The sequence below is a fragment of the Miniopterus natalensis genome, chromosome 6 (genome assembly GCF_054644295.1).
Source record: "Miniopterus natalensis isolate mMinNat1 chromosome 6, mMinNat1.hap1, whole genome shotgun sequence".
Taxonomy (NCBI): Eukaryota; Metazoa; Chordata; class Mammalia; order Chiroptera; family Miniopteridae; genus Miniopterus; species Miniopterus natalensis.
Window position 1 is genome coordinate 90,848,649 of NC_142086.1, and position 26,236 is coordinate 90,874,884.

General features: G+C 54.7%; 1 protein-coding gene across 3 annotated transcripts in view; it reads left to right on the forward strand.

Annotated features, from left to right (window-relative positions):
* Positions 1–25,633, forward strand: part of TIAM1 (TIAM Rac1 associated GEF 1) — a 215,199-nt gene extending 189,566 nt beyond the window's left edge. For all 3 annotated transcript variants that reach the window (XM_087818493.1, XM_087818492.1, XM_087818494.1), the window contains 12 exons: positions 2,945–3,124; positions 4,115–4,183; positions 4,429–4,554; positions 7,232–7,340; positions 10,457–10,636; positions 10,894–11,012; positions 13,700–13,808; positions 16,043–16,101; positions 16,610–16,712; positions 19,067–19,154; positions 20,929–21,101; positions 24,247–25,633. In XM_087818493.1, the coding sequence (XP_087674619.1) occupies positions 2,945–3,124; positions 4,115–4,183; positions 4,429–4,554; positions 7,232–7,340; positions 10,457–10,636; positions 10,894–11,012; positions 13,700–13,808; positions 16,043–16,101; positions 16,610–16,712; positions 19,067–19,154; positions 20,929–21,101; positions 24,247–24,713 (1,782 nt within the window). In that variant the 3' untranslated portion in view covers positions 24,714–25,633. The remainder of the gene's footprint in view (positions 1–2,944; positions 3,125–4,114; positions 4,184–4,428; positions 4,555–7,231; positions 7,341–10,456; positions 10,637–10,893; positions 11,013–13,699; positions 13,809–16,042; positions 16,102–16,609; positions 16,713–19,066; positions 19,155–20,928; positions 21,102–24,246) is intronic.
* Positions 25,634–26,236: the final 603 nt, after the last annotated feature.

The following is a 26,236-nucleotide window of genomic DNA, read 5'->3' on the forward strand; positions in this document are numbered from 1 at the left end:
CCTTCCTGGCTAAATTCCTTCCTTAAATAGCTTGTGACTGACAGTGAAAAGATTACATCCATTCTGACCCAGTTCCTTGTGGTAAACCTGAGAGTTTGGGCCTTGAACCAGAGAGCAGCGTTGCCAGCGGGGAGGCTGCTCTGCCCCCTCCTGGACCTGACCACCTGGCTGGATCTGTCCTCAGCTCAGGAGTGTGTCTGTGAAGGGAGGGACGCCCACGCCTCTGAGCTCCCAGGAGAGGAGTCGAGGGAATTTTTAGGTGTCCCCGGGGATGCTGAAGGCATTTGCTAGTGTAATTCAGGACCAGTGAGGAACCTGGCCTGGGAGGAGGGGTTGGGAGAAGGTGGCTAGTTTTAGAGCAATGAAGGGCTAGCCCACATCCCACCAACCTGAGCTTCCCCTGGGCCTGTTTAAAACAAAGGACGTCTCACCTGAGAGGTGGCAAACTTCACACAGGAACCCTGCTCACCTCTTAAAAATGGAAACCTCGCGCAGCCGGGTGTGGTTCAGTGGTTGAGCGTCGACCTAGGATCCAGGTGATTGGGGTTCGATTCCCAGTCAGGGCACATGCCTGGGTTGCGGGCTGTGGCCGATCAATGACTCTCATCACTGATGTTTCTATCTCTCTTTCCCTCTCCTTTCCTCTCTCTGAAATCAATAAAGATATATTTAAAAAAAAAAAAAAAGAAACCTCAAGGTATTTATGGTGAAACAGAGGAAATGAAAACCCAGGAGCCCCACCCCCACTGTCCCTCATACTCTCCAGTGCAGGAGGAACTGGGGGCACAGAGAGGGGTGTCTTTTGTTTTATTTTTTAAGTCTTCACCCGAGGATATTTTTTCCATGGCTTTTCAGAGAGAGTGGAAGGGAGGGCGGGAGAGAGAGAGAAACATTGATGTGAGAGAGACACATCGATCGGTTGCCTCCCATGTGTGCCCCAACCGGGGCTGGGGATGGAGCCTGCAACCGAGGTAGGTGCCCCTGGCTGGAATCGAACCCAGACCCTTCAGTCTGCAGGCCGACGCTCTAACCACTGAGGCAAACTGGAGCAGGAGGTGTCTTTGGGATGTCCCGCCTTTGATATGTGTCTGAGTGCCAAGGTTGTAGACTGTTGCCTTTTTTTAAAAAAATGCTCACCAGAGGATATTTTGTATCCTCAGAGAGTTGAAGGGGGGGGGGCGAGGGGAGAGAAGCATTGATGTGAGTGACACATTTGTTGGTTGCCTCCTGCACGAGCCTCTGCCCGGGAGCAAATCTTCAACCCAGCTACGTGCCCTTGACTGGGAATCGAACCTGTGACCCTCTGGTGTGCGGGCTGTAACCACTGGTCAGCACCGGGACAGGCCAGTAGTCTTTCTTTCGTAACAGCCTTATTGAGGTACAGTTCACATGCAGCTCAGCCCACTGGGGTGAGTTTTTGTCCATCCCCCGAAGGCGAATTCTTTGGGGAATGTTCAGTGTCTGAGACAGATGCCATAGAGAATATTGAAAAGTGCCCCTGACAGGTGACTGGTACTTTTCGGCAGGTAAAGCCAGTGTTGATGCGAGCAGTAGGTACTGCGGCAGTTGTCAGAGAATGGGGTCACTGTCCAGACCTGAGTCCCGGCAGTCCTTGTCCCTGTTGTGACATCGGGGCCGATGCCTCCTTGTCAGGTGGCCTTCAACACGGGCCTCCTTCCTTTTGGGACGAGGGCATGAGGAGGGCATGTCAGGGTCCGCTCCCGTCCTCCGCCCTCCCAGCCTTGGGTTTCATCCCTGGGCACCAGCTGCAATTTTGGGTGGGTCAGTGAGAAAAGTAATTTTTTGTTTGCACGCGTCCGTATCGGAAATGCTTTGTGCCCGCGGGTGACTTAGGCAGGAGAGAAGCGTCCAGGAAGGCAGCCGACCTTCAGGGACACACCCGGCAAACACTGAGCAGTGCCTTTGGACAAATGGTAACAGATGAGATTTTGTGCTACAAAGTATCCCCTGCAGGAATTCCATACAGAGCTCTTAAAGGGGCGGCACGCACAGCCCATCTAGAGGCCTGATTGCGTCGACCTGGAGGGAGCGCTGGGCACTGGGGGGCTCACAGGCCCCCCCATGAATCCACTGTGACCCCCGCAGAGACCTGCTGCTCCCACGGGTGTCAGCAGCCCATGCCATGGAGACCTGCTTTCTGTAACTGGCAAAGTTGGAGTCTTAGAATCCTAACGTCCTAAACTTCCACCCGAATCATCCTGGACAGAAACTAGGTCGATACTGGGCTTGCCCATCGAGGGCTTGTTCAGGGCCCAGCACCTCTGATTCTCAGAGGGGAAAGGCCTCTTTCTGCCTTTGGAGAAGCTGGAAACATTTTAAAAGAAATACATGGGTATCTCTGATTATCTAGAAAGTTGCCGCAAAAGCAGTTTTTAACAAAGCCAGGATGAATCCGAGCTTGTAAAATCATCTCCAACATGACACAGTCTATGTAGCACACTAACTGGGAGTCTGATAGTAAGCTTCAGGCTTATTGGGTGAAATGCCCTCAACTTCTCTGTGTCTCTTCCGCCTCCTTTGGGTAAGTTTCTCGCCAGGTGGTTAAGAGCCCAGGCCTCGGACCAGGCTGCCTGGCTCAGCTCTCAGTTCTGCCACTACCAGGCTGTTTAACCTTGGATCAGTTACTTACCCTCTCTGGGCCTCGGTTACTCAGCTGTCACTTGGGAACAGTAGCCCTTACTGACCGCGTGGGGGGATGAAATATATTAGCCCAGTGCACAGTGGGTGTTAGCGGTGGCCGTGGTGGTCGTTCTGAGTGTCCGGTGAGCTCGGATGCGGGGAGCCGTTTGGGGAGAGGAGAGGGGAGCTCGTGTGGGGCAGGTCATGGACGGGAGGGACACTGAGGAGGGACAGAGGCCGGACAGGTTGCTCTGGTGAGTGCCAGCTGACCTAACCTGCCCTGCCCTTTCCCCTTGCTCTGGAGAGCACGGAACAGGGGGCCGCGTCCTGCCACAGTCCGCGCGAGATGAACCCCAGTGACCCGAGCCCGTCCCCCCAGGACCCCGGCGGGCCGCAGCTGTCCACCACGCGGCAGCTCACGGACGCCGACAAGCTGCGCAAGGTGATCTGCGAGCTCCTGGAGACGGAGCGTACCTACGTGAAGGTGAGTGTCCCCACCAGCCCTCCTGGGGAGCCTGTTTCCACGTGTGACAGACAGCAAAGCCGGGCCACAGAGCCAGGACCATCTCGGCCCCTCCTGTGGAAGGTTGTGTTTATTCCGAACATTAAGATTTTCCTTGTGTGTTTTAAGGCAGCACGTCGATTCGTACAGCAGGTCACTGAGGTATACAGGGTGGGGCAAAAGAAGGCTTACGATGTTCACATGGAGATAATACCCTAACGAATAAGTCATAATACAAGAATAAACTGTTTTGCATACTCACAACTGTAAACCTACGTTTGCCCCATCCTGTGTCTCGGTTGATGAGGAAAGGAGAGCGGGGTGATTATAAGTGACCCTTCTGACCTTTCTAAGGAACGTTGCTGAGCTGACCCTAAAATGGAATTTAGTTTTGAAAAATTCATTTTCAGAATCTAATCTGAGTCTAGGCAGAAGGGTGTCAGATCTGGTTTTTTTTTGTATTGTTACTTATTTGGACATTCAGTTCTATTCGTGTATTTCTATATAATTCATACTATATGTTCATATCACACACATAACTGTACAGTTTCTAACAGTTCCTGTAATTATAATATAAATGTATTCCTGTATGTGGTTCAGTTATATGTTACAACAGCGCCATCCGTCTTGAATGATCCGTTTTCGTCTTTAAATCAAGGGTCAGCCAGTTGTGGCCCTCAGGCTGCGTCTAGCCCTCTGCCTGCTTTTACAAATAAAGTTTTATTGCAACTCGGCCACACCCGTTCTCTCCTGCGTCATCAGCAGCCGCGTTGAGTGGCTGTGACCGAGGCCACGTGGCTGCAAAGCCAGAAGGGTTTACAGAAAAGCCTGCTGGATCCTTTACGGCCTTTAGTGGCCTAACGACTGGAATGCTGGCATTTGGGACATGATGTGTGGGGGTTTTTTTTCCCCCTTTAGATTCTTCATAGACTTTTAGACCCTGTGCTAATGAGGTTTTCTTTTAACTCTTAGGACTTGAACTGCCTCATGGAGAGATACCTAAAACCGCTTCAGAAGGAGACTTTTCTCACCCACGATGAGGTACGGTGACTCCGCAGCCTACAGGCGAGGGCCGGGGCATAGATCGGAGGGTTTCCAGTTCATTTAATTGTAGCAAACACGTCAAATCATTGCGCTTGGAGCTTAAGGAGCTGCCCCATCCTCTGGGGTGGGGTCCTTATCTTAATCGCTACGGATGGATAGAAAAACGTTGAAATCCGAAGCAAATAAAGTTTCTGAGCCCTAATGAAATAGAAAGTAGATTTAAATTCTTTTTCATTTTCCAGCTGGATGTGCTCTTTGGAAACTTAACCGAAATGGTCGAGTTTCAAGTAGAATTCCTTAAAACCCTGGAAGATGGGGTGAGACTAGTGCCGGATCTGGAAAACCTTGAGAGAGTCGATCAGTTTAAGGTAAGTCGGCCTCAGAGAGCCTCACGCTGCCCCAGTGTCCCAGGTGGGGTGTCCCGTAGGTACCTTCAGGCTCGGGGGCGCTGTGGTCTCTTTGGCGATTCCTTGTGCTCACTGTGTGGCGTCCTCCTTGGACTGTCATCGAGGGCCAGGTCCTAAGGGCCCCTGGGGGCGGCCGGCTGCCTCTTGCCTGTCTAAGGGAGACACCGGGCACCAGCCTGGGTTACCCGGGCACACCTGCTGGCTTCTGCCTTGGAAGATGGGCCAACCTCGACCTTTTGTTTTCTCTTTTTAAAAAAAAAAGTTTTTATTGAATTTTAGAGAGAGAGGAAGGGAGAGGGAGAGAGAGAGAAACATCAATGATGAGAGAGAACCGTGGATCGGCCTCCTGCACGCCCCCTACCGGAGAGCGAGCCTGGAACCCAGCCTGTGCCCTGACCGGGAATGGGACCGTGACCTTCTGGTGCACAGACGGCCCTTGACCCACGCTGGCCCCCAGCTTCTGTTCTCTTTATGTGGGGGCCTTAGTACTTGCTGTTAGCAGCATCGACCAGCACCCTAGGTCTGCCTGTAAACACATTAATTTATCCCGTTCTGGGAAACTCTGCCTCATGGATCAGCTTGTCATCCCGGGGAGGGAGCCGTCATGCAGCCTTGTCGAGGATTAATGACGAGGGCCTTGCGAGGGTGCCCGGCCTATTCCCGCCCCCCGGTTGGCGCTCTTCCCCTCACTGTACATGTTTCCTGCGTTCCCTTCCGATGACAGTGTCAGCATACATGTCATCCTCATATACTCTTAGAAAACAGCTTGGCTGACGTGTGCTGCACGTGTGGAAAACGTGTAGCCTGATGAAGCGTGACGTGTGAACACACCTGCGGAACCGTCGGCACAGTCGGGATCACGAGCCCCATCCCGGCCCGAACATTTGTCCTGCTTTTCTGTGCCCCTGTCCCCTGCCTGTCAGCCACGGGGAGCCACGCCTGCTTTCTGTGACACGGATTAGCTTGCGTTCTGGAATTCCACCCGAATGGGATCGTGTGGCATATTCTGTTTCTTGTGTGGCTTCTTTTACTGGCACCATGACGTCGGGCTTCCTCCGAGTTGCTGCGTCTGCTGGGAGCCAGAGCAGTTATCCCGCCTTACGGGCATCCGGCGCTGTGCTGGCCTTCCTGGGGCGTCCGGGCTGCTTCCAGATCGTGGCCGTTACGTTAAAGCTTCTGGGAGCATTTGTGTGCAGTGTAGACACACGCTCTCATTTCTCTTGGGTAACGCCTGGGCGTGAACTGGTTGATGGAAGGGAGTGTCTGTCGGCTAAACTTCGTAAGGGACTGCCCGACAGTTTTCCAAAGTGGTTGCGCCAGGCGCACCCCCCCAGCCTTCCCCACCCGCCCTCACGAGGAGGCGAGGTCCCCCTTAATCTTAGCCGTGCTGACAGGCATGCAGGCGCCCCTGTGGCTTCTGTTTTAATTTCCCTGCCGCCCGGGTGGTGCGCAGGCTCCGTGTGCTCAGTGGCCTGCGGTGTGTCCTCTGGGTGGAGCGTCTGTTCAGACCATCTTCCCATTTATTTTATTGGGTCGTTTTCCTGTTAATGAGTCTTTAAAGTTCTTTGAATACCTGGAACATAAGTCCTTTATCAGAAAAATGATTTATAATGTATCATTTTCTCCCTGTGCGAGGCCTGTCTTTTCACATAGCAGACATTTTTAACTTTGAGAAAGTCCCATTTTTCACATTTGTTGTTGTTAGGACCGTGCCTTTGGTGTCGTGTCTGTGAAACCTTTGCCCGAACCAGGCCCGTAAAGATGGTCTGCTAGAGGTTCTAGCCTTTACATGCAGGTTTCTGATGGGTTTTGAATTTTACTTGTTACAATGTGACGTGCGAATCAAAGCGAGCCCCGCACATGGATACTTTTGTAGAACAACTTGTCTGAACGGCAACCCTTTGACCCTTTGACCCTTTTCCACGGAATTACTCTTGCGTTGAACTTGGGCTCCGGGGTCCACACCTGTGGATTCTGACTCTGTTTTACCTGCAGAGTCGGGGGCGAGGCTGGGGCAGGACAGACAGGACGGGCCGCCTGGAAAATCAAGGCCGAAAGTAAAACGTAGAGGAAACCACGTTAGGCCTCTAATGACCAGTTACCTGTGGTTCACAACAAACCATTTTTGCTGTTGTTTGTGGACAGTCTGTCAGAATTCTCTGCGTTGCTCATTAGCTAAACTACAGGCTTGGGAACTCGGTTTGTCACTCAGATCCACTCACACCTTAGTGCGCTTTCTAGTTTGGGGGGTATCTGCACCTCCCACCAACAGGGGTGCATGAGAGAAGGCAGGTTTCTGCCTTTTCCAAAATGCCATCTGTGTTTCTCATTAACATCCAAACATCCCACAGAGGCCTTTTAAAAACACCGGCCCCCAAAACCGCAACCTCTGCGTTGTGGTTACCGAGAAGGCCAAGCCCAGCACGTGTTACGCACATTTGCTAGCCCGTGTGCTTTCCGAGGGCAGCTTCAGGCCATCGGTGAGCTACGAGGGTCTGGGACAGGTGTGACCTGGGACAGGTGTGACCGATGCTGACGTGTGGGGCGGGCCAGGCCCACGTGGGCCCCCGAGACGTCCTGAGATACTCCCCGGTGAGCGGGAACCTGAACTGACCACACCTTTTCTCCCTAAATCCAGAAGGTGCTGTTCTCCCTGGGGGGCTCCTTCCTGTACTACGCCGACCGCTTCAAGCTCTACAGTGCCTTCTGCGCCAGCCACACGAAGGTGCCCAAGGTCCTGGTGAAAGGTGAGGCCTGTGAGGATGGGGCGCCTGGTGGGCATGATCATCCTCGGTTCACAGTTCTGTGGCCGACTGTGGTTGTTTTTGTTTTTTTTAAAATATATTTTTGTTGCTCTCAGAGAGAGGAAGGGGGGGGGAGAGAAACATCAGTGATGAGAGTCATTGATCGGCTGCCTCCTGCATGCCCCCTGCTGGAGATGGAGCCGGAAACCCGGGCATGTGCCCTGACCGGGGATCAAACTGTGACCCCTGGTTCATGGGTTGACTCTCAACCAGCAGACCACACCGGCCGGGCAGTTGGGGGGCTTTTGGACCAAAATCTAAGAGTCCTCGACGTGGCAGGCAGATGTTCCAACTAGCCACAAATAAGGGCGCTGAGAAACGGAAATGCATTCGTAGCCTGGATTAACAGTCCGTTGTTTTCTTACAGTGAACGCTTTGTCTCAGTTATTTTTTGCCAGAATTGATGGGTCGTTTTGCAGTTATCCAGAAATGCGCTGTGTTTGGAAATTCTCTGCTTTACTCCTGTTCGTTGTTGATTTCGTTGTCACCTCCCACGTTTCACTTACCTTTTGGGGGACTTCTTCCTCCCCTCCCCTATCTTTGTTCCGAGCTGTGTGCTAATAGCCACCACCATCACCATTCGGATTGTCCCAATTACTCAGAAAACCACCACGCAGCTCGAGGTTGTGGTAATTTTGCACAGGACAGAGTAGAATTTTTACTGGTCACTCCTCTCCCTGTATGTTCTGGAAGATACGGACCATGCTGAGAGTTTCCACAAAGCGGGTTTGCTTCCGCGGTTCAGTGTGTGGTGACAGATGAAAGGATCGGGGCAGTGCTTCCTTGGTAAGCAGTGTAACCAACGGCAGGTCTGATTTGGGGGAATCTCTGGAAACCAGCCGCTGCCCCTCACACCTGCACACGGACAGCTGCTGGCGTGTAAACAGTTTACGCGTGTTGTGCTTTGCCGCCAAAGAGAATGAGCTTGACGTCATTTAACGCCCATTACAGGACATGTTAGCACCGTGCGGGTCTCTGGATCGGACAAGGTAGAGAGTCTGTGCCCAGAGTTCTGGTTCAGCGGAAATTTAGAGGGGAGCTGGGGTCCCACCGGGCTGCTCCCGCTGGGTCTCTGTGTCTCTTCACACCAGCGCGGGGCTGATTGTTGCGAGGTTGTTACTGCAGTAAAATTATACGCCCAGCACAGCCCTTAGAGCATTTTGTATTATTTTTAAACATTCAATTAGATTAAATTCTGCCCCTGTGGGTTTTCTTAATTCAATAATAATCTTTTGCACCTGAAAAATATTACCGTTATCTTTCAAACTATCCCTTAAACCATTACGGTTGACCTACATTTTCCTAATGGCCAAACATACCCGGAGGGTGAAGGGAAGGGAGTGAGAACAAAAGGACCTGCCTGTGGTTCCTAACGGGCCCGCTGGGTGGGTGTGGGACCCACCAGCAGCTCACAGGCCGAGGGCCCTGCCCTCTTTGCCCTGATGTGGAACACAAGCCGAGTTAAATGCCCATGGCCGTACTTTTCAACTTGAGGACTCGAGTTCCTAGGTCCTTTGCAGATGTGGACCGAGACGTGGGATGTCCCACGGAAGCCACGGCTTCTTCCTGTGTTGGCTCTGGGCCTGCCTTCCTTCCCTGGCGCGTGGGTCCCTGGCCACTCACTCCCAGACGCTTTTCAGAGATTTATTCCTTGGAAGGAGGAGAGGTGGCCGCACCCACGGAGGGAGCTCGATTCCTCTTAATGGGGCTTCAAGGGGTGAAAAGACGTGGCCTTCCTGAGGCTTTTCTCCACAATTACTGTTTTCCTGATTGGATAGAGATGGCAGGAAGAATCGTTTTAGAATTTCACTCCGCCCTTGTACGTCTTCTGATCTTGGCTCACACCCCTCACCCTGGAGAGGGAGCTGCATTTTTCATCTGTCGGAGGCTTTGAGGGGACGGGTGCCCACTGTTACGTCTCTGGGATGCTGTCTCCTTTCTCCCTCCTGTTCGGCCCTCACCGCATTCTTGTCTCTTCCACATCTTCGCACCTAAAGGCACCAGCCCATCTTCCTAACCGTCCCCTGGCAGGCAGCTCACTGCTTGTCTGGGGACCCTCAGCTCCCCAGGGTGCCTTCACCAGCCTGGACACGGGACGGGTGGGGGGGTGGTGCCCAAGATTAGGAGTCAGGCACATGGGGCACGGCCTGCCCCGAGCCGGTGGCTGAGCACTGGGTTAATGTAGAACAGGTGTCGGAAGCATTCGCTGTGGGACACCCACCTGCACCCATTTCCCAGAGCTGTGGGTGCAGCAGCTTCTGTGTTTTTCTACCTTTTCTCAAAGGAGGCTCTGCCAGCAGTGGGAAGCTTGGAAGTTTGGGGAAACTGGGGTGAGGCGTGTTTCGGGTGTGCTCTCCTACTAGGTGTAGGGAGGTCAGCAGGTCAGGAGGGGGTTGGACTGAAGACAGTTAGTTACAGTTCCCCGAGGAGGGCCATGCCAGGCTGTGCGGGGCCACACGTGGGGGCACCAGGGCTGGTCAGGAGACAGAGGGACAAAAGGAACCCTGGGTAAGAACCTTTATGGGCGATTCTGCGAGAAGGTGAGGATGAGGCTGGGTTCACGGCTCAGGATGGAGAGCTGGAGCGACTGCAGGCCCTGGTGCAGGCTGTCCCCCGCTGTCTCTGGGTGATGGGACAGGGACAGTGCGAGAGCTCACAGGAGGGATGGGCGGGGCGGGGGGAGTCAGGGTTGGGAATCTGCATGAGGAAGGTGTGCTCCAGGGGAGTCCTGTGATGTCTCCAGGAACCGGCCAGCCTGGGAGGGGCCGTTTCCCAGGGTCAAGGCCACGGGTGTCAAAATATCAGAATAAAAAGACATTCTCAACACCAGGGTGAAGAGCAGCCCCCGAAAAACCAAGTGCATGGGACTTACAGGCCGTATGATTCCCTGGTATTTCCCTTCAAATAAGCCAGCGTGACGGGCCCTCCGGGTGTCTGCCTGGGCCCCGCCTTCCTCCTGCGCCCTCCGCCCAGTCCTGGGAAAGGCACATGGAGCGAGAGTGACTCCATGAGAGGGGTCCCGTGGGCACCTCCCGATGAGCTGTGTGTCGCCCCCGCAGCCAGGACGGACGCGGCGTTCAAAGCCTTCCTGGACGCGCAGAACCCGAGGCAGCAGCACTCATCCACACTGGAGTCGTACCTCATCAAGCCCATCCAGAGGGTCCTCAAGTACCCGCTGCTGCTGCGGGAGCTCTACGCGCTGACGGACGCCGACAGCGAGGAGCACTACCACCTGGACGGTGAGTGCCCACCGCCACCGCGGCCCCCGAGCCCGGCTCCCCAGCCCTGCCCGTGGGCCCCCGCTTGAGCTCTGCCTGCAGCCCCCGCCCCGGCCCCCCCTCCAGTCCAGCTACACCCACGGCCCCCAAGTGCGCCCGGCCCCTCAGCACCACGCCCCCCAACCCCTCACGTAAGCCCCACCCACGGCCCCCCACGGCCCACCCACGGCCCCCCACGGCTCCGTGGGCCCCTTCACATCCGACCTGTCTCCTCCTAGTGGCCATCAAGACCATGAACAAGGTCGCCAGTCACATCAACGAGATGCAGAAGATCCACGAGGAGTTTGGGGCCGTGTTTGACCAGCTGATTGCTGAACAGACGGGTGAAAAAAAAGAGGTGAGGCCCCTCTGCCCGGACACCTGTTTGTAAAGAGGGGGGCAGGTCTGAGTGTTTTCCGTGTTGTTTGTAAGGGAAACAGTCACAGAGGCGTTGGTGTCACTGGTGGAACTTTGGTCCCTCGTCCGGGCTGCAGTGTGGACGTTCTGACTCCCGCTCCTGGGCCCTCGGACCCGGGGTGGTTATTGGGTGGATTTTCGCCACCTCGGCCTGGGCTCTTCCTAAAAGCACCAGAAGGGCGGAAGCTACGTCCTCGGAGGTTAGGATTGTAACTGGCTCGTAGCAGGTGCTCAGTGAAATAGTCGTTGAATGGTGACTATAAAATCATTTCTTATGTTTTTTTAGAAATTGATTTTAGAGAGAGGGAAAGAGAGAGAGAGAAACATCAATGATGAGAGTCATTGATCGGCTGCCTCCTTCACGCCCCCCACTGGGGATCGAACCCACAACCCAGGCATGTGCCCTGACCGGGAATCGAACCGCAATCTCCTGGTTCATGGGTCGACGCTCAACCGCTGAGCCACCCCAGCCGGGCGGTTCACTGCAGGTCACACGCGGGTGTGTATGTGGAGTGCAGACGTGTCCCGGTGGTTTGTAAACGTGGCCGGGCCGGGTTTTCCATGGGAGGGAGACTGAAGCCACCACCAGCTGGACAGACTGCCCCGGACCCCGGGCTGCAGAGGGGGCGCAGGCCACGCGGCAGGAGTGTGGCCCCGAGGGCGGGCAGGGGCGAGGGTCCCCACGGAGACGCAGTTCGGTTTCTCCACGGGATGCGAGCAGGAGAGCGTGGGAACTTCCTCAGCCTGCTCGGCAGGTCATTTCATCGTCCGGATGTGGAAGGATGAGCCCCGAGACTCTGGATTCGGTTCTCATATCCTTGTAAAACTTGTGTAATGGGAAAAACACATGCTTGTGAGAGAAAAGGGAAAATGCAGACAAAGGCAAGAAGAACCACCTACCGTCTCCATGTTTGGTGTCTATTTTGATTAAAAATTACATACATGTATGTCCTTGAATTGTTACATTTTGAAAGGAGTTTTGCCTGTTGATATTTTATGTTGAACAAAATGTTCATGTTCTTTTAACTTATTCACAAGGATTACTTAGTTACTGTGTGATACCTCGTGTGGCTGCGCAGTGATTTACCGAATTCCTGGCGCTGGGTGGTTTCCTTCGCCTCGTCTGTCAAGTGCTACGACAATACTGCGAATGTTTTCGCTCCTGTGGCCTTCCCCTCCCCTGTAGTTTAGGTTATTTCATGTTGACTAAAGTGAGTTTTTACTGGGTCGTGGAAATGAAGATTTTCCGTTATATTCCTTTACGTTTTTCATTATTTGCCGGTTAGTTTCTGGGTTTTAACGATCTTGAGAGCACAGGACCGTTATTCCAGGGAGCGGAAGGTGGTGTAGCGGATGGCAGAGGGTTTAGGAAAAAGATGAACGTGGCTTGGGAGCCAGAGGTTACAGAAGGAAATGGCGCTTTGGTGAAACTGCCCCCTAAAGTGAAATCCTGACAGGTCAGGTCTTCCCGGCGGAGGGCAGAGCCTCGGTGCTGTTCCGAGGAGTCTCTCGTGAGCCGAGGTTTTGTGGGAAGCAAAGTGTGGAAGCTGGAAGGACCCCGTGGATCAAGGGGAGGGCGGTCTCCTCAGTGTTAGGAGGTTCAGAGCCCCGAGAAATCGAGGCTGGGAAAGATGCCAAAGGGGGACAGAGTCAGCACCCCGAGAAGGAAGAGAGAGAAAGGACCCTCCACAGGGCTGGAGGCAGTGGCCAGACACCGTGGACACTCAGGGGAGGCTAGTCCCTTCTTGTCTCTCTGTCCATCCAGGAGACAGGGTGGAGTGGGCTCGAGTCCACAGAAGTCACCCCAGGAGGATGGGCTGGCCGCTCTGTGCCGAGATGAGTTACGGTTCCTTCCACGAGGCTGCTTGGAGCAAATGCTGAGCAGCCTGGGAACTCGGGGGGGCAGGCGGTGGGAGGCACACGAGTCCAGGCCTGGCTTCCTCAGTGGTGACTTCTGATTAAAGTCTTCGTGCTCACCACGGCCGGCACTTATTTCACGTGTGCTGTGCAGGCCGCTGACCTGGGGCTTCTCTCGGGGCGCTCCAGAGCTCAGGGCTCCATGGGCTGCAAACCTCTGCCCCCTGGGATCCAGGCCGGTGGCCGCCTTGGGTGTGTCCTTTCCACGGCTGCAGGGCCGAAGCTCAGGAGGGCGCGGACACTTCTGTCAAGTCCAAGGCAGGACGTGGCCAAATCCCAAGTCACCGGGGCTTTGCCTCATCTTCTGGGAGAAGGTGCGGATGTAACCCCATTAGGGGAGGAAGTGGGGTTTGGGCCACGATCTGACACCCCTGAGGCTGTGGCCCGGAGCAGTGCCGGGAGTTTAACTCCGGTGTTGAACCACTTCTGTGCGGTGTTTGTCGTGAGTAGTGGCGACTGTAGTCCCCTGAGCTGATCCTGCCCTGAGGGGCTGGTTGGCTCGCTATTTCATGTTTATAAATGAAATTAATATGGTTGCCTAATTGGTTTTAATCGTTGTCTTTACCACTAATACAGCTCAGTGACAGTGAGAGTAGTTGTTGTAATAATCCCGGTCATTAAGTGGCAACAGCGCCACGTCTCTGGCGCCGTGGCCTGGTTTGGTGGCTCGAGAAGGGCAGTGCCAGGGAGTGACTCGTGGCTGGCTTTCAGGTGGCGGACCTGAGCATGGGCGACCTGCTGCTGCACACCACCGTGATCTGGCCGAACCCGCCCGCCTCGCTGGGGAAGTGGAAGAAGGAGCCGGAGTTGGCCGCCTTCGGTACGTGTCAGGAGCGGGGCTGGGGGGGTGGGGGTCGGGTGAGGTCTGGCTTACTTTTCAAAATAAGATCATATCTTTTCGAAGACACAGTTTATTAAAATAAAGTCAATTACAGTTAATCGGAATAGGCCACCAACACTGAATTCCAGTTAAGTGTGTTCATCGGGGCCGCCCGGCTGCGTGGGGGAGGGAATGGCTGTGCCCAGGTCTCCCCGGGTGTAAACGCACAGGCAGGACGAAGGGCTAATTATAAACCACGGAAAAGTCACGTGGCAGTCAAGCCACCCGGTAGCTTCTCAGTCGCTCGGTGATTGATGCTCCTGACAGTGAGCTCCGTGCAAATGATGGATTTTTTAATAAACCCGCTAAGGTGGGTGCAGCTGCTGGATCGGGAAGCGCACATGATTGCATGTAATGAGCTTTTTTTGTTGCTGTTAATCCCCACCCAAGGATATTTTTCCATTGCTTTTTAGAGAGGAGGGAAGGGGAGGGGGGAGAGAGAGAGAGAGAGACATTCATGTGAGAGAGACATTGATTGGCTGCCAGGGGTCAAACCTGCAACCCAGGTATGTGCCCTTTACGGGGAATTTAACCCGATGCTCTAACCACTGAGAACACCGGCCAGGTGTACCCTGGGAATCCTGTGGAATCCAGGAAACATGGCTGCATGTTGCGCCACGTGTGCGTCCGTGGCCCGCGGTGTGGTTCCCGACACACGACCATCCACGGCTCGTGCCTTCGTTGATGTCGCGTTTCTCTCCAGCCTCCCCCCAGAAGCTCGTGGCAGGAACATGGTGTAAAGAAAGTCTGGCTTCCCCAGTCTCCTCCCTTATTTCCTGGGGAGGGGGTCCATTGCTGCTGCTTCAGCCGAGCTCGTTTTTCCTTCATGGTGAGAGCACAGTATCCCCAAACGCACCACCCTGGTGATACTACATCAGTTTCATACAGAGATTTGCCGGGCTTCCCATTTAGATCACTCTGCCGTCGCCGAGAAACTTGGTGATATTCGTGGCGTTGTCAGAGAGCCACTGTAGCTGCCGATGTCATTTCTCTAAAAACACCAACGGAGCACAGGCGTGGGCAGGAGGAGTGTTGATGGACCACGATGCACCGAGGGGCGTGCGGGGTGGGGGTTCCTTACCTCTTTGCCGGTTTTGTTGTTAATTCTTAACCGAGGATATTTTTTCCGTTAGTTTTTAGAGAGAGTGAGAGGGAGGGAGGGAGAGGTTGAGGGGGAGAGAGAGACAGTGATGAAAGAGACACATCGATTGGTTGCCTCCCGCATGCGCCCCGACCAGGGCGAACCTGCAACCCAGCTGCGTGGCCTTGACTGGGAATTGTACCCGAGACCCTCTGGTGCGGACGCTCTAACCGCAGAGCCACACCGGCCAGGGCCGTTGAAGGAGTTCTAACGGGCGACGATGCACAGCCGCGCCGTCTCCCCGCCTCTCGGAGAGGGTAGAGCAGCCCCCGGCCCCCGGCCCCCGGCCCTGAAGGGCCTCCTGCGGTCGAGCCCTTTTGGGAGATGGGCTCAACCACTTCTGCTTCGTAAACTGATTAGGATGGTTAATGAAGGACAGATTATATATATTTTTTAATTTTTAATTTTTATTTCTATTGATTTCAGAGAGAGGAAAGGAGAGGGAGAGAGATGGAAACCTCAATGATGAGAGAGTCATTGATCGAGCCCACAACCCGGGCATGTGCCCTGACCGGGAATCGAACCCTGATCGCCTGGATCCTAGGTCGACGCTTAACCACTGAGCCAGCCCGGCCGGGCAGGACAGATTATATTTCTGATACGAGCTCCCTGTGTAACGGCAGCCTAATGGGCGTAAGCCTGGGGCACCTTAGCAGTCGCCCCGTTTTTCTTAGAGCCGTTTTCCTCCCTCAGCTGCCAAACTGGCACATTTTTGTTAAGTCTGTTTATCGGCTGAAGTTTTGAAATGAAATGATGCCCTAGATAAAATATCGCATTTTACCCAGAAGTTTCCAGTGAGGCCGGGTGGGTTATTTCCACCTCTCTCAGCTTTTTGTGTGTGTGACTCTGGGAAATCGGGCCTCAGCAGGCTCTTGGGTTTCGCAGCCGCGGCGGGTGAGTGGGAGGTGGGAGGGGCGCTGGGAGCTCGCCATCCTCTTTGTCGCCGCCGTGTTTGTCGCCGCGAGCTTTGAAGTTGACGGGGAAACCCCACGCACCGGGCGCCATAACCGCCGCCTGCCTTTGTTTTTTCCAGTCTTCAAAACGGCCGTGGTCCTTGTGTATAAAGAGGGCTCCAAACAGAAGAAGAAACTTGTAAGAAACCTGTGTTTCCCCCGCTAGCTGGAGGGTTTTTGCTTCCTTTCTGCTTCTCGGTTCTATCTGGGTAGCTGTAATTCTGCCCCTTTGTCAGGCCTGAGCCTTCTGTGATTTGCTAATTTTTTCTCTCTCTCTCTGTTTTTATTTAATGTTGCTGAGGACTCAGGACACTGCCCATCCTGCCCCCTTTCAGGCCGGCCCACGGCGAGAGCGTGGCCGTGACGGCCGCCGGGCCCGCGGTGCCACTGTTTCCCCCTTTCCCGGCCTTCCCCGGCCCTCTGTGCCTGTTGTGGGGCCCCCTTCCCCCTCTTTCCCGTGTCTCCCTCGCCTGGATTTGGCTAGCAGGCGTCCTGGCACCCTCAGTGTTTTTATCACGGGGCCTCTTGCTTTCTGCTGGACAAGAACATGCGTGTGGGCTCGATGTGGGGGTCAGTGTTTGGAGAACGTGGGTCCGGTCCAGGCGAGAGCGACCGTTCTCACACACCCGCCTCCTGCCCTCCTGCAGGTGGGATCTCACAGGCTGTCCATCTACGAGGAGTGGGACCCCTTCCGGTTTCGGCACATGATCCCCACGGAAGCGCTGCAGGTTCGCACCTTGGCCACTGCAGGTGAGAACTCCGCGTGCTGGCCGGCTTCCCACGCGTCTGCGTCCACGCTCCCGGTCTCGCCACCGTTTCTGTGCTTAACTGACTCTCTTTTCCCTCAGTCTCTCCATTGCCTCTTGTTCACCCCGCATTGGTTAACTATGCAGGTGAGGGACCGAGCGGATGAGGGAACGAATGGGTGTGTAATGCCTCCCGCATCGTTCCGAGGAATCCTGGTCCCTCTGTTACTTATATCAACATCACAGTGACTGACACCCGAGTAGCATTGAGTCTCCTGGAAAGAATCTGTGAGCCCCACGAGCAGACAGAGAGCCCATGTAAATAACTCGCCAAGAAACCCCGAAAGACCCCCAAAGCACGAAAAAGCCGTGGAGTGTGTTTCCCCTGAGGCTATAAACCTTCCTTCGTGTTAGTGTGAGGCTTTGAGGTGTCGGTTCTCCTTCTGTGAGTCAAACAGCACTGCAGGGAGTTGTTGGGCAGCAGTGAACGTGCTCGGACGTGGGTGACGCTCTCAGCACCTGAGAGGTGAGCAGCGGGTATTGGCTGTGACTCGGAGCCCCCCACCCAGGGCCGAGTTGGCGGCAGCGGCTCTGGGTGGGGGGCTCCTGGATGCACCTCTGGGGTCAGGCGGAAGCTCTCAGGTGTCCAGCAGAAAAGAGGGGCCATGGGAGTGGCCTCGGCAGGCACATGGGCACCTGTGTTTCGGTTTCACGCTTCTGACGTGAGCATTGAGTTCTCCGCGTCCGATGGGTGGCGATTGTCCTCTCCCTGTTCCTACATATTGTCACCTCGTGAGCAGTAAAATTGCTGATCCTCATAAAACCAACGTCCCCCTCGTCCAGTATTTGGTAACCTTCAGTTACTCCCAGAAACTGGACTAGGCGCAGCTTCCTTCGTGGTTGCTCTGCCGTGTGCCGTAGAAACACTCAACTATGAGAACCATGTCGGACAAACGTATTTATTTCCCTTAAGAGGGTTTTTCTCGAGCCGTCCAGCTCACAGATTTACCCTCATTTACTATTCGATTTGTAAAATAGATTTATGCTTTAATTTGCGGGAACCTGTATACATCGTAGGTCTGCAGACAGCTGTAATGATGTATTGAGCTTTGGGCACCTGAATAAAATACTAGCATCGTCTTACTTTCCAGTCTTGGGCTGTGAATTACCTAGTTCGTAGGTTTCCTTGTGCCTGGATGAGTGGAAGGCCTGTGGTTATAGCAGGTGGCAGGATTCTCAGCCAGGGATTTCGCTGTCATTGAGAACTAAGTACATACAGACTTTGCATCTTTTTAAAAAAAAAAAAAAAATCTTTATTGATTTCAGAGAGAGGAAGGGCGAGGGAGGGAGGGAGAGAAACATCAGTGATGAGAGAGTCATTGATCGGCTGCCTCCTACACACCTGACTGGGGATCGAGCCTGCAGCCTGAGCCTGTGCCCTGACCAAGAATCGAACCACCGACCCTTCGGTGCACGTGACAATGCTCAACCACTAGGCAACACCAGCCGGGCTAAATGCTTTTCTTTTTTGATGGAGTTATGCAGACCAGCCAGCATGCCCCTTGCTGAGAAACACCTTCCAGTGGGTTTGAGAGTCAGAGCGTGAAAGGTGTAGCTTGCTGTCCTGGCTCGAGAGAGCTCGTGGAACGTCCTGCATGTGCGTCCGGGTGGGGTTAGAGGACGTGGCCCAGTGCGGCTCACAGCTGGATTCTGAGCCAGGAACACGGACGACACCTCTCAGGTGCGTCCTGATGTTTGCTGTGAGCTGCTCTCCCCACAAACATTTTACCCGTGATTCAAGCGATACAGCGTCGTGAGGCTTATAAAATTATAGCCAGGTGCTGCAAGGCTTAGAAATTACCTTAAACTATACTGTTCCCCTCTCTCTTGGCACACTGAATGCCAAGGAAGAGGAGCCTCATGGGTCCCCAGGACTTGCTGCCCACCCAGAGCACGAGGCCTGCTTGCGGGAACGGCCCCCACAGAGGGCAAGGGCCTGGTGAGATCTCCCTCAGAATCCTGGCCTCGGTCTTGTCCAGCTGGTGCCAAACAACAGGTCACTTAATTGTAATGGTTCAGCTAAAAGGTGCAGCTAGAAGGTCAGTTTTTCAGCCAGTGAGATAGACCGTGTGTCCTCAGACCATCAGAAGGAGGGTTTCGCAACTGGACATTTTCCAGGTTTCTCTTTCTCAGTCCTCACTGAGCTCTGAGCCTCTGGGTCATGGGCTCAGGATGAAGTCCTTCGTCTTAGCTGCGCTGCTCTGCCTTGTCGGGCACCGAAGCTGGAAAATGCTCCTGTAAAGACGCCAACCAGCCCCTCTGAAACACGCCCTCTCTTGTGCTCTCTAATTCCTCTAGATGCAGAAGCCAACGCGGTGTGCGAGATCGTCCATGTCAAGTCCGAGTCGGAAGGGAGGCCGGAGAGGGTGTTCCACCTGTGCTGCAGGTGGGCCTGGGGCCGGGGGTGCAGCTGTGCTGCTCGGGGGGTGGCAGTGGCTGTGGCTGTGCCTGGCCTCGCCCTCTGGGTTCTCAGACCAGCCTGGGCATTTCTAGGCTCTCTGTGCTATTTCTTATATACCTGAGAAATTAATGAACACATTAACAGTCATTGGGTAAATTGAACTAGTTGTATTAGAATGTAGACAGTAACCTGGTTAATTGAATATCTTTCTAAAAGGAAGTAGGAATTTCCGAATGTGTTCAGTGTCCATATGAGGGCTTCTCCCGGTGGTTGCATGTGGTAGACCAGAAGACTGCCTTGTGGTGTTCAGCTTGGGGGTGTGGATACTTTGTTTCTCCCGGGGCAGCTCCGAGCTGCATACTTTGTTTCTCCCGGGGCAGCTCCGAGCTGTATACTTTGTTTCTCCCGGGGCAACTCCGAGCTGCATACTTTGTTTCTCCCGGGGCAGCTCCGAGCTGCATACTTTGTTTCTCCTGGGGCAGCTCCAGCTGCAGCTGGTGCAGGGGAGCGGGAGGAGGTGAGCATGTGCAGGCATCACATGCAGGAGAGACGTCGGCACAGGGCGGCTGCCGCTCGCCCAGGTCCCCCCGCAGACCGTGAGAAGAATCTGAACTTACCTGTGGCGCCCTCTCCTCTCCAGGGGAATTTGAAGCCTTTTCTCAAATGCAGCCAATTTTCTGTGTCTCTCTCTCTCTTTTTTTTTTTTTTGACTAAAATATCCAGATGGAGGGTCAGGTCTCCAGCCACACTCAGATATATTCGGCTTTAACTCTGACCTGTGCTCGGTTGTGCTTTAATGGATTGCAGGTAGTTAGTAGTTTATGCAGGGCTTACCCAGTGTCCCCGACCCCTGCCCGTGGGCGGGAGTATGCTGTGGGTTGCCCACAAAAAAACAACTGAATCAGTGTTGTGACCATTATTAGCAATACTTTGTAATGTTACCGTGAGTGTAGTGAGAAGGTCACTTACAGGCGTGAACTGTGCTGAGCACACGCAAGCCTTGTTTCCGTCTCGTTTCACAGGTGGCAACAAGGCTTAGAGGGCATTTGCCCAAACCTTAGGGCAGGTGACCCCCGAGTTTCAGACTCACGTGGGCTTGGACTCAGCTCGTGTGTTGTGTCTCTACGTCACTGCTCCACGTCGGGTGACAGGGGTTGACAAAGCGCCATCCCAGGAAGCTGTTGGGACTAGAACTGAAGTTTTTCCCACATGGTCCTCACGGGGTGTGTGCAGCGTCTTTACCACGTGCTTAGGCCAGTCCACTTGAGGTTTTGTTGGTAAAGACTGTGGGGCCCAGTGAGGGGGCCCCGAGACAGGCCATGTCCTTTATTGATAAGAAAAACCAGGTGAAACTTACCTGAGTAAATATATGGAGACTAACAAGAAACCGGACTCTTACCTGGGAGTATTTCTCACTCTGGGAACTAGGACTTGGGATGGTTTTTTTTTAAACACAATTACTTTTTTTTTAAAAAATATGTTTTTATTGATTTTAGAGAGAGAGAGAGGAAGGGAAAGGCAGAAAGAGAAACATCATCGATCGGCTGCACGCCCCCTACTGGGGATCAAGCCCTAAACTCAGGCATGTGTCCTGACCGGGAATCACACCCATGACCTCTTGGTTTCTGGGTTGATGCTCGACCACTGAGCAACACCAGCCAGGCTGGTCCCCTGGTTTTGTTTGATGGCTCCTGATAACCTTGGCAGTCCCCGTGTGTGGAGCACTGTTTCCCCAACATGTGTACCCCTCTCCCCACAGCTCCCCCAAGAGCCGGAAGGATTTCCTGAAGGCCGTGCACTCGATTCTCCGCGACAAGCACAGAAGGCAGCTCCTCAAGACCGAGAGCCTGCCCTCGTCCCAGCAATATGTCCCTTTCGGAGGGAAGCGACTGTGTGCGCTGAAGGGGGCCCGGCCGGCCATGAGCAGGGCAGGTACTGTGGACATCCAGACCTTCCGGATCCCCGTCACCCCCACGCCACTGTAGAGCCCAAGGGAGCTGCGTCCTGTTGGCGAGACTGAGCCGTGGCCTGTGGGGCTAACACCGCAGTGCGGTTTCCCAAGCGTGAGGTCCTCACCCTGCCGGTGGCTCCCAGGGGACTGGCCCTGTGTTTGCTCCTCTTGTGCCCCTCGAGCTTTCCCTCTGCACCTGATCCTGGCCGGTGGGCTCCTCTCTCATCCACAGGCCGGGAGCTGAGCGTGTCCTCCGTGGAGGCATCTCAGCGGCCTGCGGAGTGAGAGTCGCTGCTTTGCATGACCGCCTGCTTTGTCGAGCAGGACGTGTGTCACGTCTCAGCAGGGCCACGGCCACCCTTCTGAGAACGTGGCGGCTTTGTGGCCAGAACGTGGCGGCTTTGTGGCCAGAACGTGGCACTGCCTGTTCTCAGTAAGGAGGCCGCGTGCATGCGGTAGATCAGATGGCCTGTCACATGTCTCCCCCTGTCTTGCGCCTGCAGCTGTATTGTTAGCTCCAGTGTTAATTCAGGCGCCTTTAGCTGCTGCTGGAAAGCAGGGAGGTAGAGTTTAAGTGGCCCCAGAGTACATAGCCCTTTAGGACTGGAGTTACCGCTGTGGGGCCGTGAGAGAGGAAGGTAGATACAACCGGACCACCTGTAAAAGGCAGGTGGGAACATACGCTGAGGAGAGAGGATCTTTTTCTCACACACAGGCGTTCCTGCCATCAGGGTGTTCACACTCGGTCACCTTTTTCTTCAGAGGCAGCCCAGTATTTTTCAGGGAAGAGTCCAATAAAAGAGGCTTCCTCTGCGTTTGACAAAAAAGTGTCGACCTTTGTCCCGCTCGCCTGCCTGTCCTCCGCTGTGTGGAAGGGGCCCGGCCAGAACTGTTGAGTGGGGAAGGTGCTCATGGACGTAACCTACGTGGCTGCATGTGGGGTGTCACATTCTTCAAGCACCTTAACTTTAACCCATGTCAGGGGCTAGTGATCTTGACTCTGTTCTCCAATCAGTACGTGTTGATTGAAAACCTACCGCGGTGAACGCTCAGCACCCTGCGAGGTCCCCCACGGCTCCCTCAGCACTGTGGGCACCTCCAATCCACAGTTTCTCACGGGTCCCTGTGTAAAAGCCTCGCTGGCCCCACCGTGAACTTTTCCTTGGCATTGTCTCCCCTGCTCTCGCACTTGCTAGGGAATGTTTCATTAGCATCAGGGATAATGTCTCCCAACCTCAGGAAACCCCACCCGTCATTGGCCGACTCAGTTGTCGACCAGTGATCCTAAGTTTACCTAGAAAGTGGGCACTTTGAGTCTGTGGGACTCTCGAGAGCTCCTTTTGAGATCCCCGTGGAAAGAAAACGTAACCAGCCCACATCCTACACCCTCATCATCACCAAGAGCAGGCCTGACGCAGAGCCTGTTGCGCTGGCTGACGGGAAGATCTCTCTCTCCCCTGTGGCTCATTTGTGGCTGAAGAACGCCCGTGTCATTCTGTGTTGGACGCTCCTCGCCGCGGTCAGGATCTTCACGTTGGCTGATTTTGAAATGGCGCTTGAGGGGTCAGCAGGGCCCCCGGCCGCTCAGCCTTAGCAGTGAACACGGGAAATGCCCAACCAGGCGCCTCCCTGCTCCCCGTAGGGCTGCGGGTTGTCAGGTGTCCTTTTAATTAAGGAGAGAGACCCATGAGTACAGCAGTGATCCCAACTCAATAATTATAGCTCTAAGCATAGTCGGAAAGGCCTGCGTGTCTGCCAGTGACCCAATTAGAAATGCCCTTTCCTTCCAATATGTTCTTACGAAAACTTCCAGAGCAGCTGAAGGAACCGCACACATCCACACTCAGAATCCATTGTTGGCATCGGGCTGTGTTTTCTTTAGCACACGTCTATCCGTCTGTCACCCATCCACTCATCTTATTTTTGACACATTTCGTAAATGCAGACATTGGCACACTTCACCCCTGAGCACTGGGCACGCGGATCATCGACGGCACCTCCGGGAGCCCCGTTGGCGCCGAGGCGCCTCCAGGGTGGCGTCTGGAGGGAGCCGGGCTGCCCCCTGCTGGTGGTGACGCGGCGCGGCAGGAATTGCTGTGTCTTCCCGCTGGAGGGGCGGCAGGTGTTTCTTTCCATTTTCCCGGGAAATGTTTTCCTTCCCCTCCTTGGCCTCTGCTCCACGTTTAAGAGGCCAGGACGCTCGGGAAGGTGCTGGAAACCGCCACCCGCTTGTCCCGGGCACAGCAGCCTCGTCTCGCCAGGAGGGGGCAGCCGCGTCCCCGTGTCCGCGTCTCGTGCGGATGTGTGTGCGGTGATTGTGCCTTTGCCGATTGGTTGGGTGGCGTCTTCTGTCTGTTTGTTTTCGATCTTCCAGCTTCCTCAGAATGAACTCAGGGATGTGTCCGTCCTGCGTGTCACTCTGTCAGCACTCTGTCCATCAGCTGCCCGGGTGTCCTGTTATTTACTTCTCACGCTTGGGCACCGGTATTTTAATTGCTTTGTAAATGGGAAACCACTGGACAATAGGGCATTGTCGGGGGGCCTGCGGGGCGCATTTCCTAATCCACACAGTGCACGCGGTTCGTCAGAGAGGACGGGACTCACCGAGGCTCCCACCTCTGGTCCCCTGCTCCCCGCAGGCTCTCTAAGAGGGACTCGTGCCTTCGATCCGACTGCGAGTCCTTGAGGAGCAGTGCACTGAGCTCCCCACAGGGCAAGACAACGGGGACCAGCCCCGGGAAGCCCTCCTGCCCCGGGCCTTGGGCCCGGGCGTTGGTCAGGGCTGGGGCTCTGCCTAATCCCAGTCCAGTGGCCTGCGTGAGCCCAGCAGGCACCCGCGTCACCCGTCCGCAGGTGCACAGGTAGAGAGAAAACCCCAACCCCATAGCCTGCAGCCCCGTCGCTCCGGGTCCCTCTCCCTTCGGTCAGTCGCTGTGACGCCCTCCAAGGCCAGGCGTCTGTGAGGTAGAGACTCCAGGACAGACTGTGACGTCTGCACTTTAAGGCCCCCAGGGACATCGAGGCACGAAACGCATACCGGTTAGTCTGTCTGCTGTTTGCTCTCTGGAGTTTCCTCTCATGTAAAGCACGCGGGGTTTGTTTTTATATCTTTGTGTGTGTGCGCAGTGTCCGCCCCAAGCAAGTCTCTTGGCAGAAGGAGGCGGCGACTGGCCCGAAACAGGTTCACCATCGATTCCGACGCCGTGTCCGCCAGCAGCCCCGAGAGAGAGTCCCAGCAGCCCCCCGGTGCCGGGGACACTGACCGGTGGGTGGAGGAACAGTTCGACCTGGCTCAGTACGAGGAGCAGGACATCAAGGAGACGGACATTCTCAGCGACGAGGACGAGGTCTGTGAGGCCGCGAGGGGCTCCGATGGGGACGGAGACCTGCCCGAGCGGCTCCGGGCGGCCTCCCTCGGCCCGCGGGAGAGGGGCCGCAGGAGCCTGGACAGTCACGCGTCCCGCATGACGCAGCTCAGGAAGCAGGCGGCGCTGTCGGGGGGCAGCGGAGGCCCCGAGCACGCGGGCGAGGAAGTCGTCTGGGTCAGGCGGGAAGACTTCGCCCCGTCCAGGAAACTGAACACGGAGATCTGACTTGGCCCCGTGTAGATAACCGTCCCCGCCCTGCCCCTCCCTGTCCCCGCCTGTCCCCCGAGGACCAGGGGGTCCCCTAGGGGACACTGTTGCGCACACGGTCCTGGCGGCTCACTGCTCGGGAGCCACGTGCCACCCAGCGCGTCATTCCAACGCCATCGGACAGGGTCGTTCAGAACCTCAAGGAAGCTCGAGCCCCGCCTTCTGCGCGTGACTAAGGGCTTTTATCGACTCAGTCGGGGCCAGAAGAGTAAAGAAAAGGTTCCCTAACCCTGGAAATCAGACCCGGGGGCTGAGTGTGAACAGCAGGTCAGCCGAGGGGGTGGCACCAAGTCGCAGAACAAAGCTCGCTGTCTGATCTCGCCACAGCGCCGCCTGCTGGGGAGACTCGGAGCTTGACCAGGCCGGTGTGTAGCCAGCGAACCTGCCCTTCCCTCCTCGCTGTCGAACGTCTGTGTCCCAAGGGCGTGTGCGGGACAGCGCTCCTTTGTGTCTCGATGGGCCTTTTTGTCTCCTCCGTTTTGGTCTGTGGCTGGTCTTACGCCGTGTCCGTGTTTGGAAGTTCTAGTTTTGCATAGTATTATAAAGATGCCAAACTCTTTGAAAAGAGAGCCAAGCTTATCACTTGAAAAAGAAAAAAAAAAAAAAAAAGACTATTTTTTGTATTTTACCTGAGAGGCAGGGGCACAAACAGATGAGAAAATTTTACAGTGTTGGAGTAACTCTGAGTCTAGAAACGAGGGTTTTCCCTTTTGCAGAGAGCGCGAGGGTGGAGATTTTATATTTATATTTGAAAGGCCGACGAGGTGCTCACGCTGAGGGGAGACTTTTTCCCCAAGAAGATTTTGCTTGTGTGTGTGTTTGGTGGAGCCTCTGTTTGAGATGGGCGCTTGGTTGAGTTGAATGGGACACCTGCGGGGGGGGGGGGGGGGGGGCGGTGTCTGCCACCCGTGGGGGGCGGGGAGACTCCTCAGGGTTGCCGTGGTGATCGTGGGTTTCCGTCCAAGTTGCATCTTCACCTGTAGGTTGCCTCCCCTCCCTGACCGTCCACAACCAACCTCTTAACAAAACACATGTGTTTCACACTCTCCTCATGCCAACGAAACAGGGTAAAAACATGCTAAAAGCCTAACATTCTAAACAGATTTCCACGTAGGGAGACCACAAACAAGTTAAAGCACTTTCAATTTTTTTTTAAAAGGTTTATAGCTTTTTTCCCCCCCATTTCACAATGTCCACTTCCTAAGAAAGGTTTAAATAATATGAAAGCTTTCTTTTTTGGGGAAAAATATCTATTTGGTGTTTGACACATCAGTAGGTACTTTAAAGGCCTGAATTTTATAGTAGCCTTAGGAGTATATTTTATACAAATCAGTGGTGACTTTATATTTGCAGACGTAGAGAGCTCGGGACCTCGCTCGGTGCCCCCGCTTGCTTCCTGCCCCCGCCCTCCTCTCGGTTCCCAGGGCTTTGAGCTTGATCTTTGGAAACTTTTATCCTATCGAATTTTTGCTATATCTTCT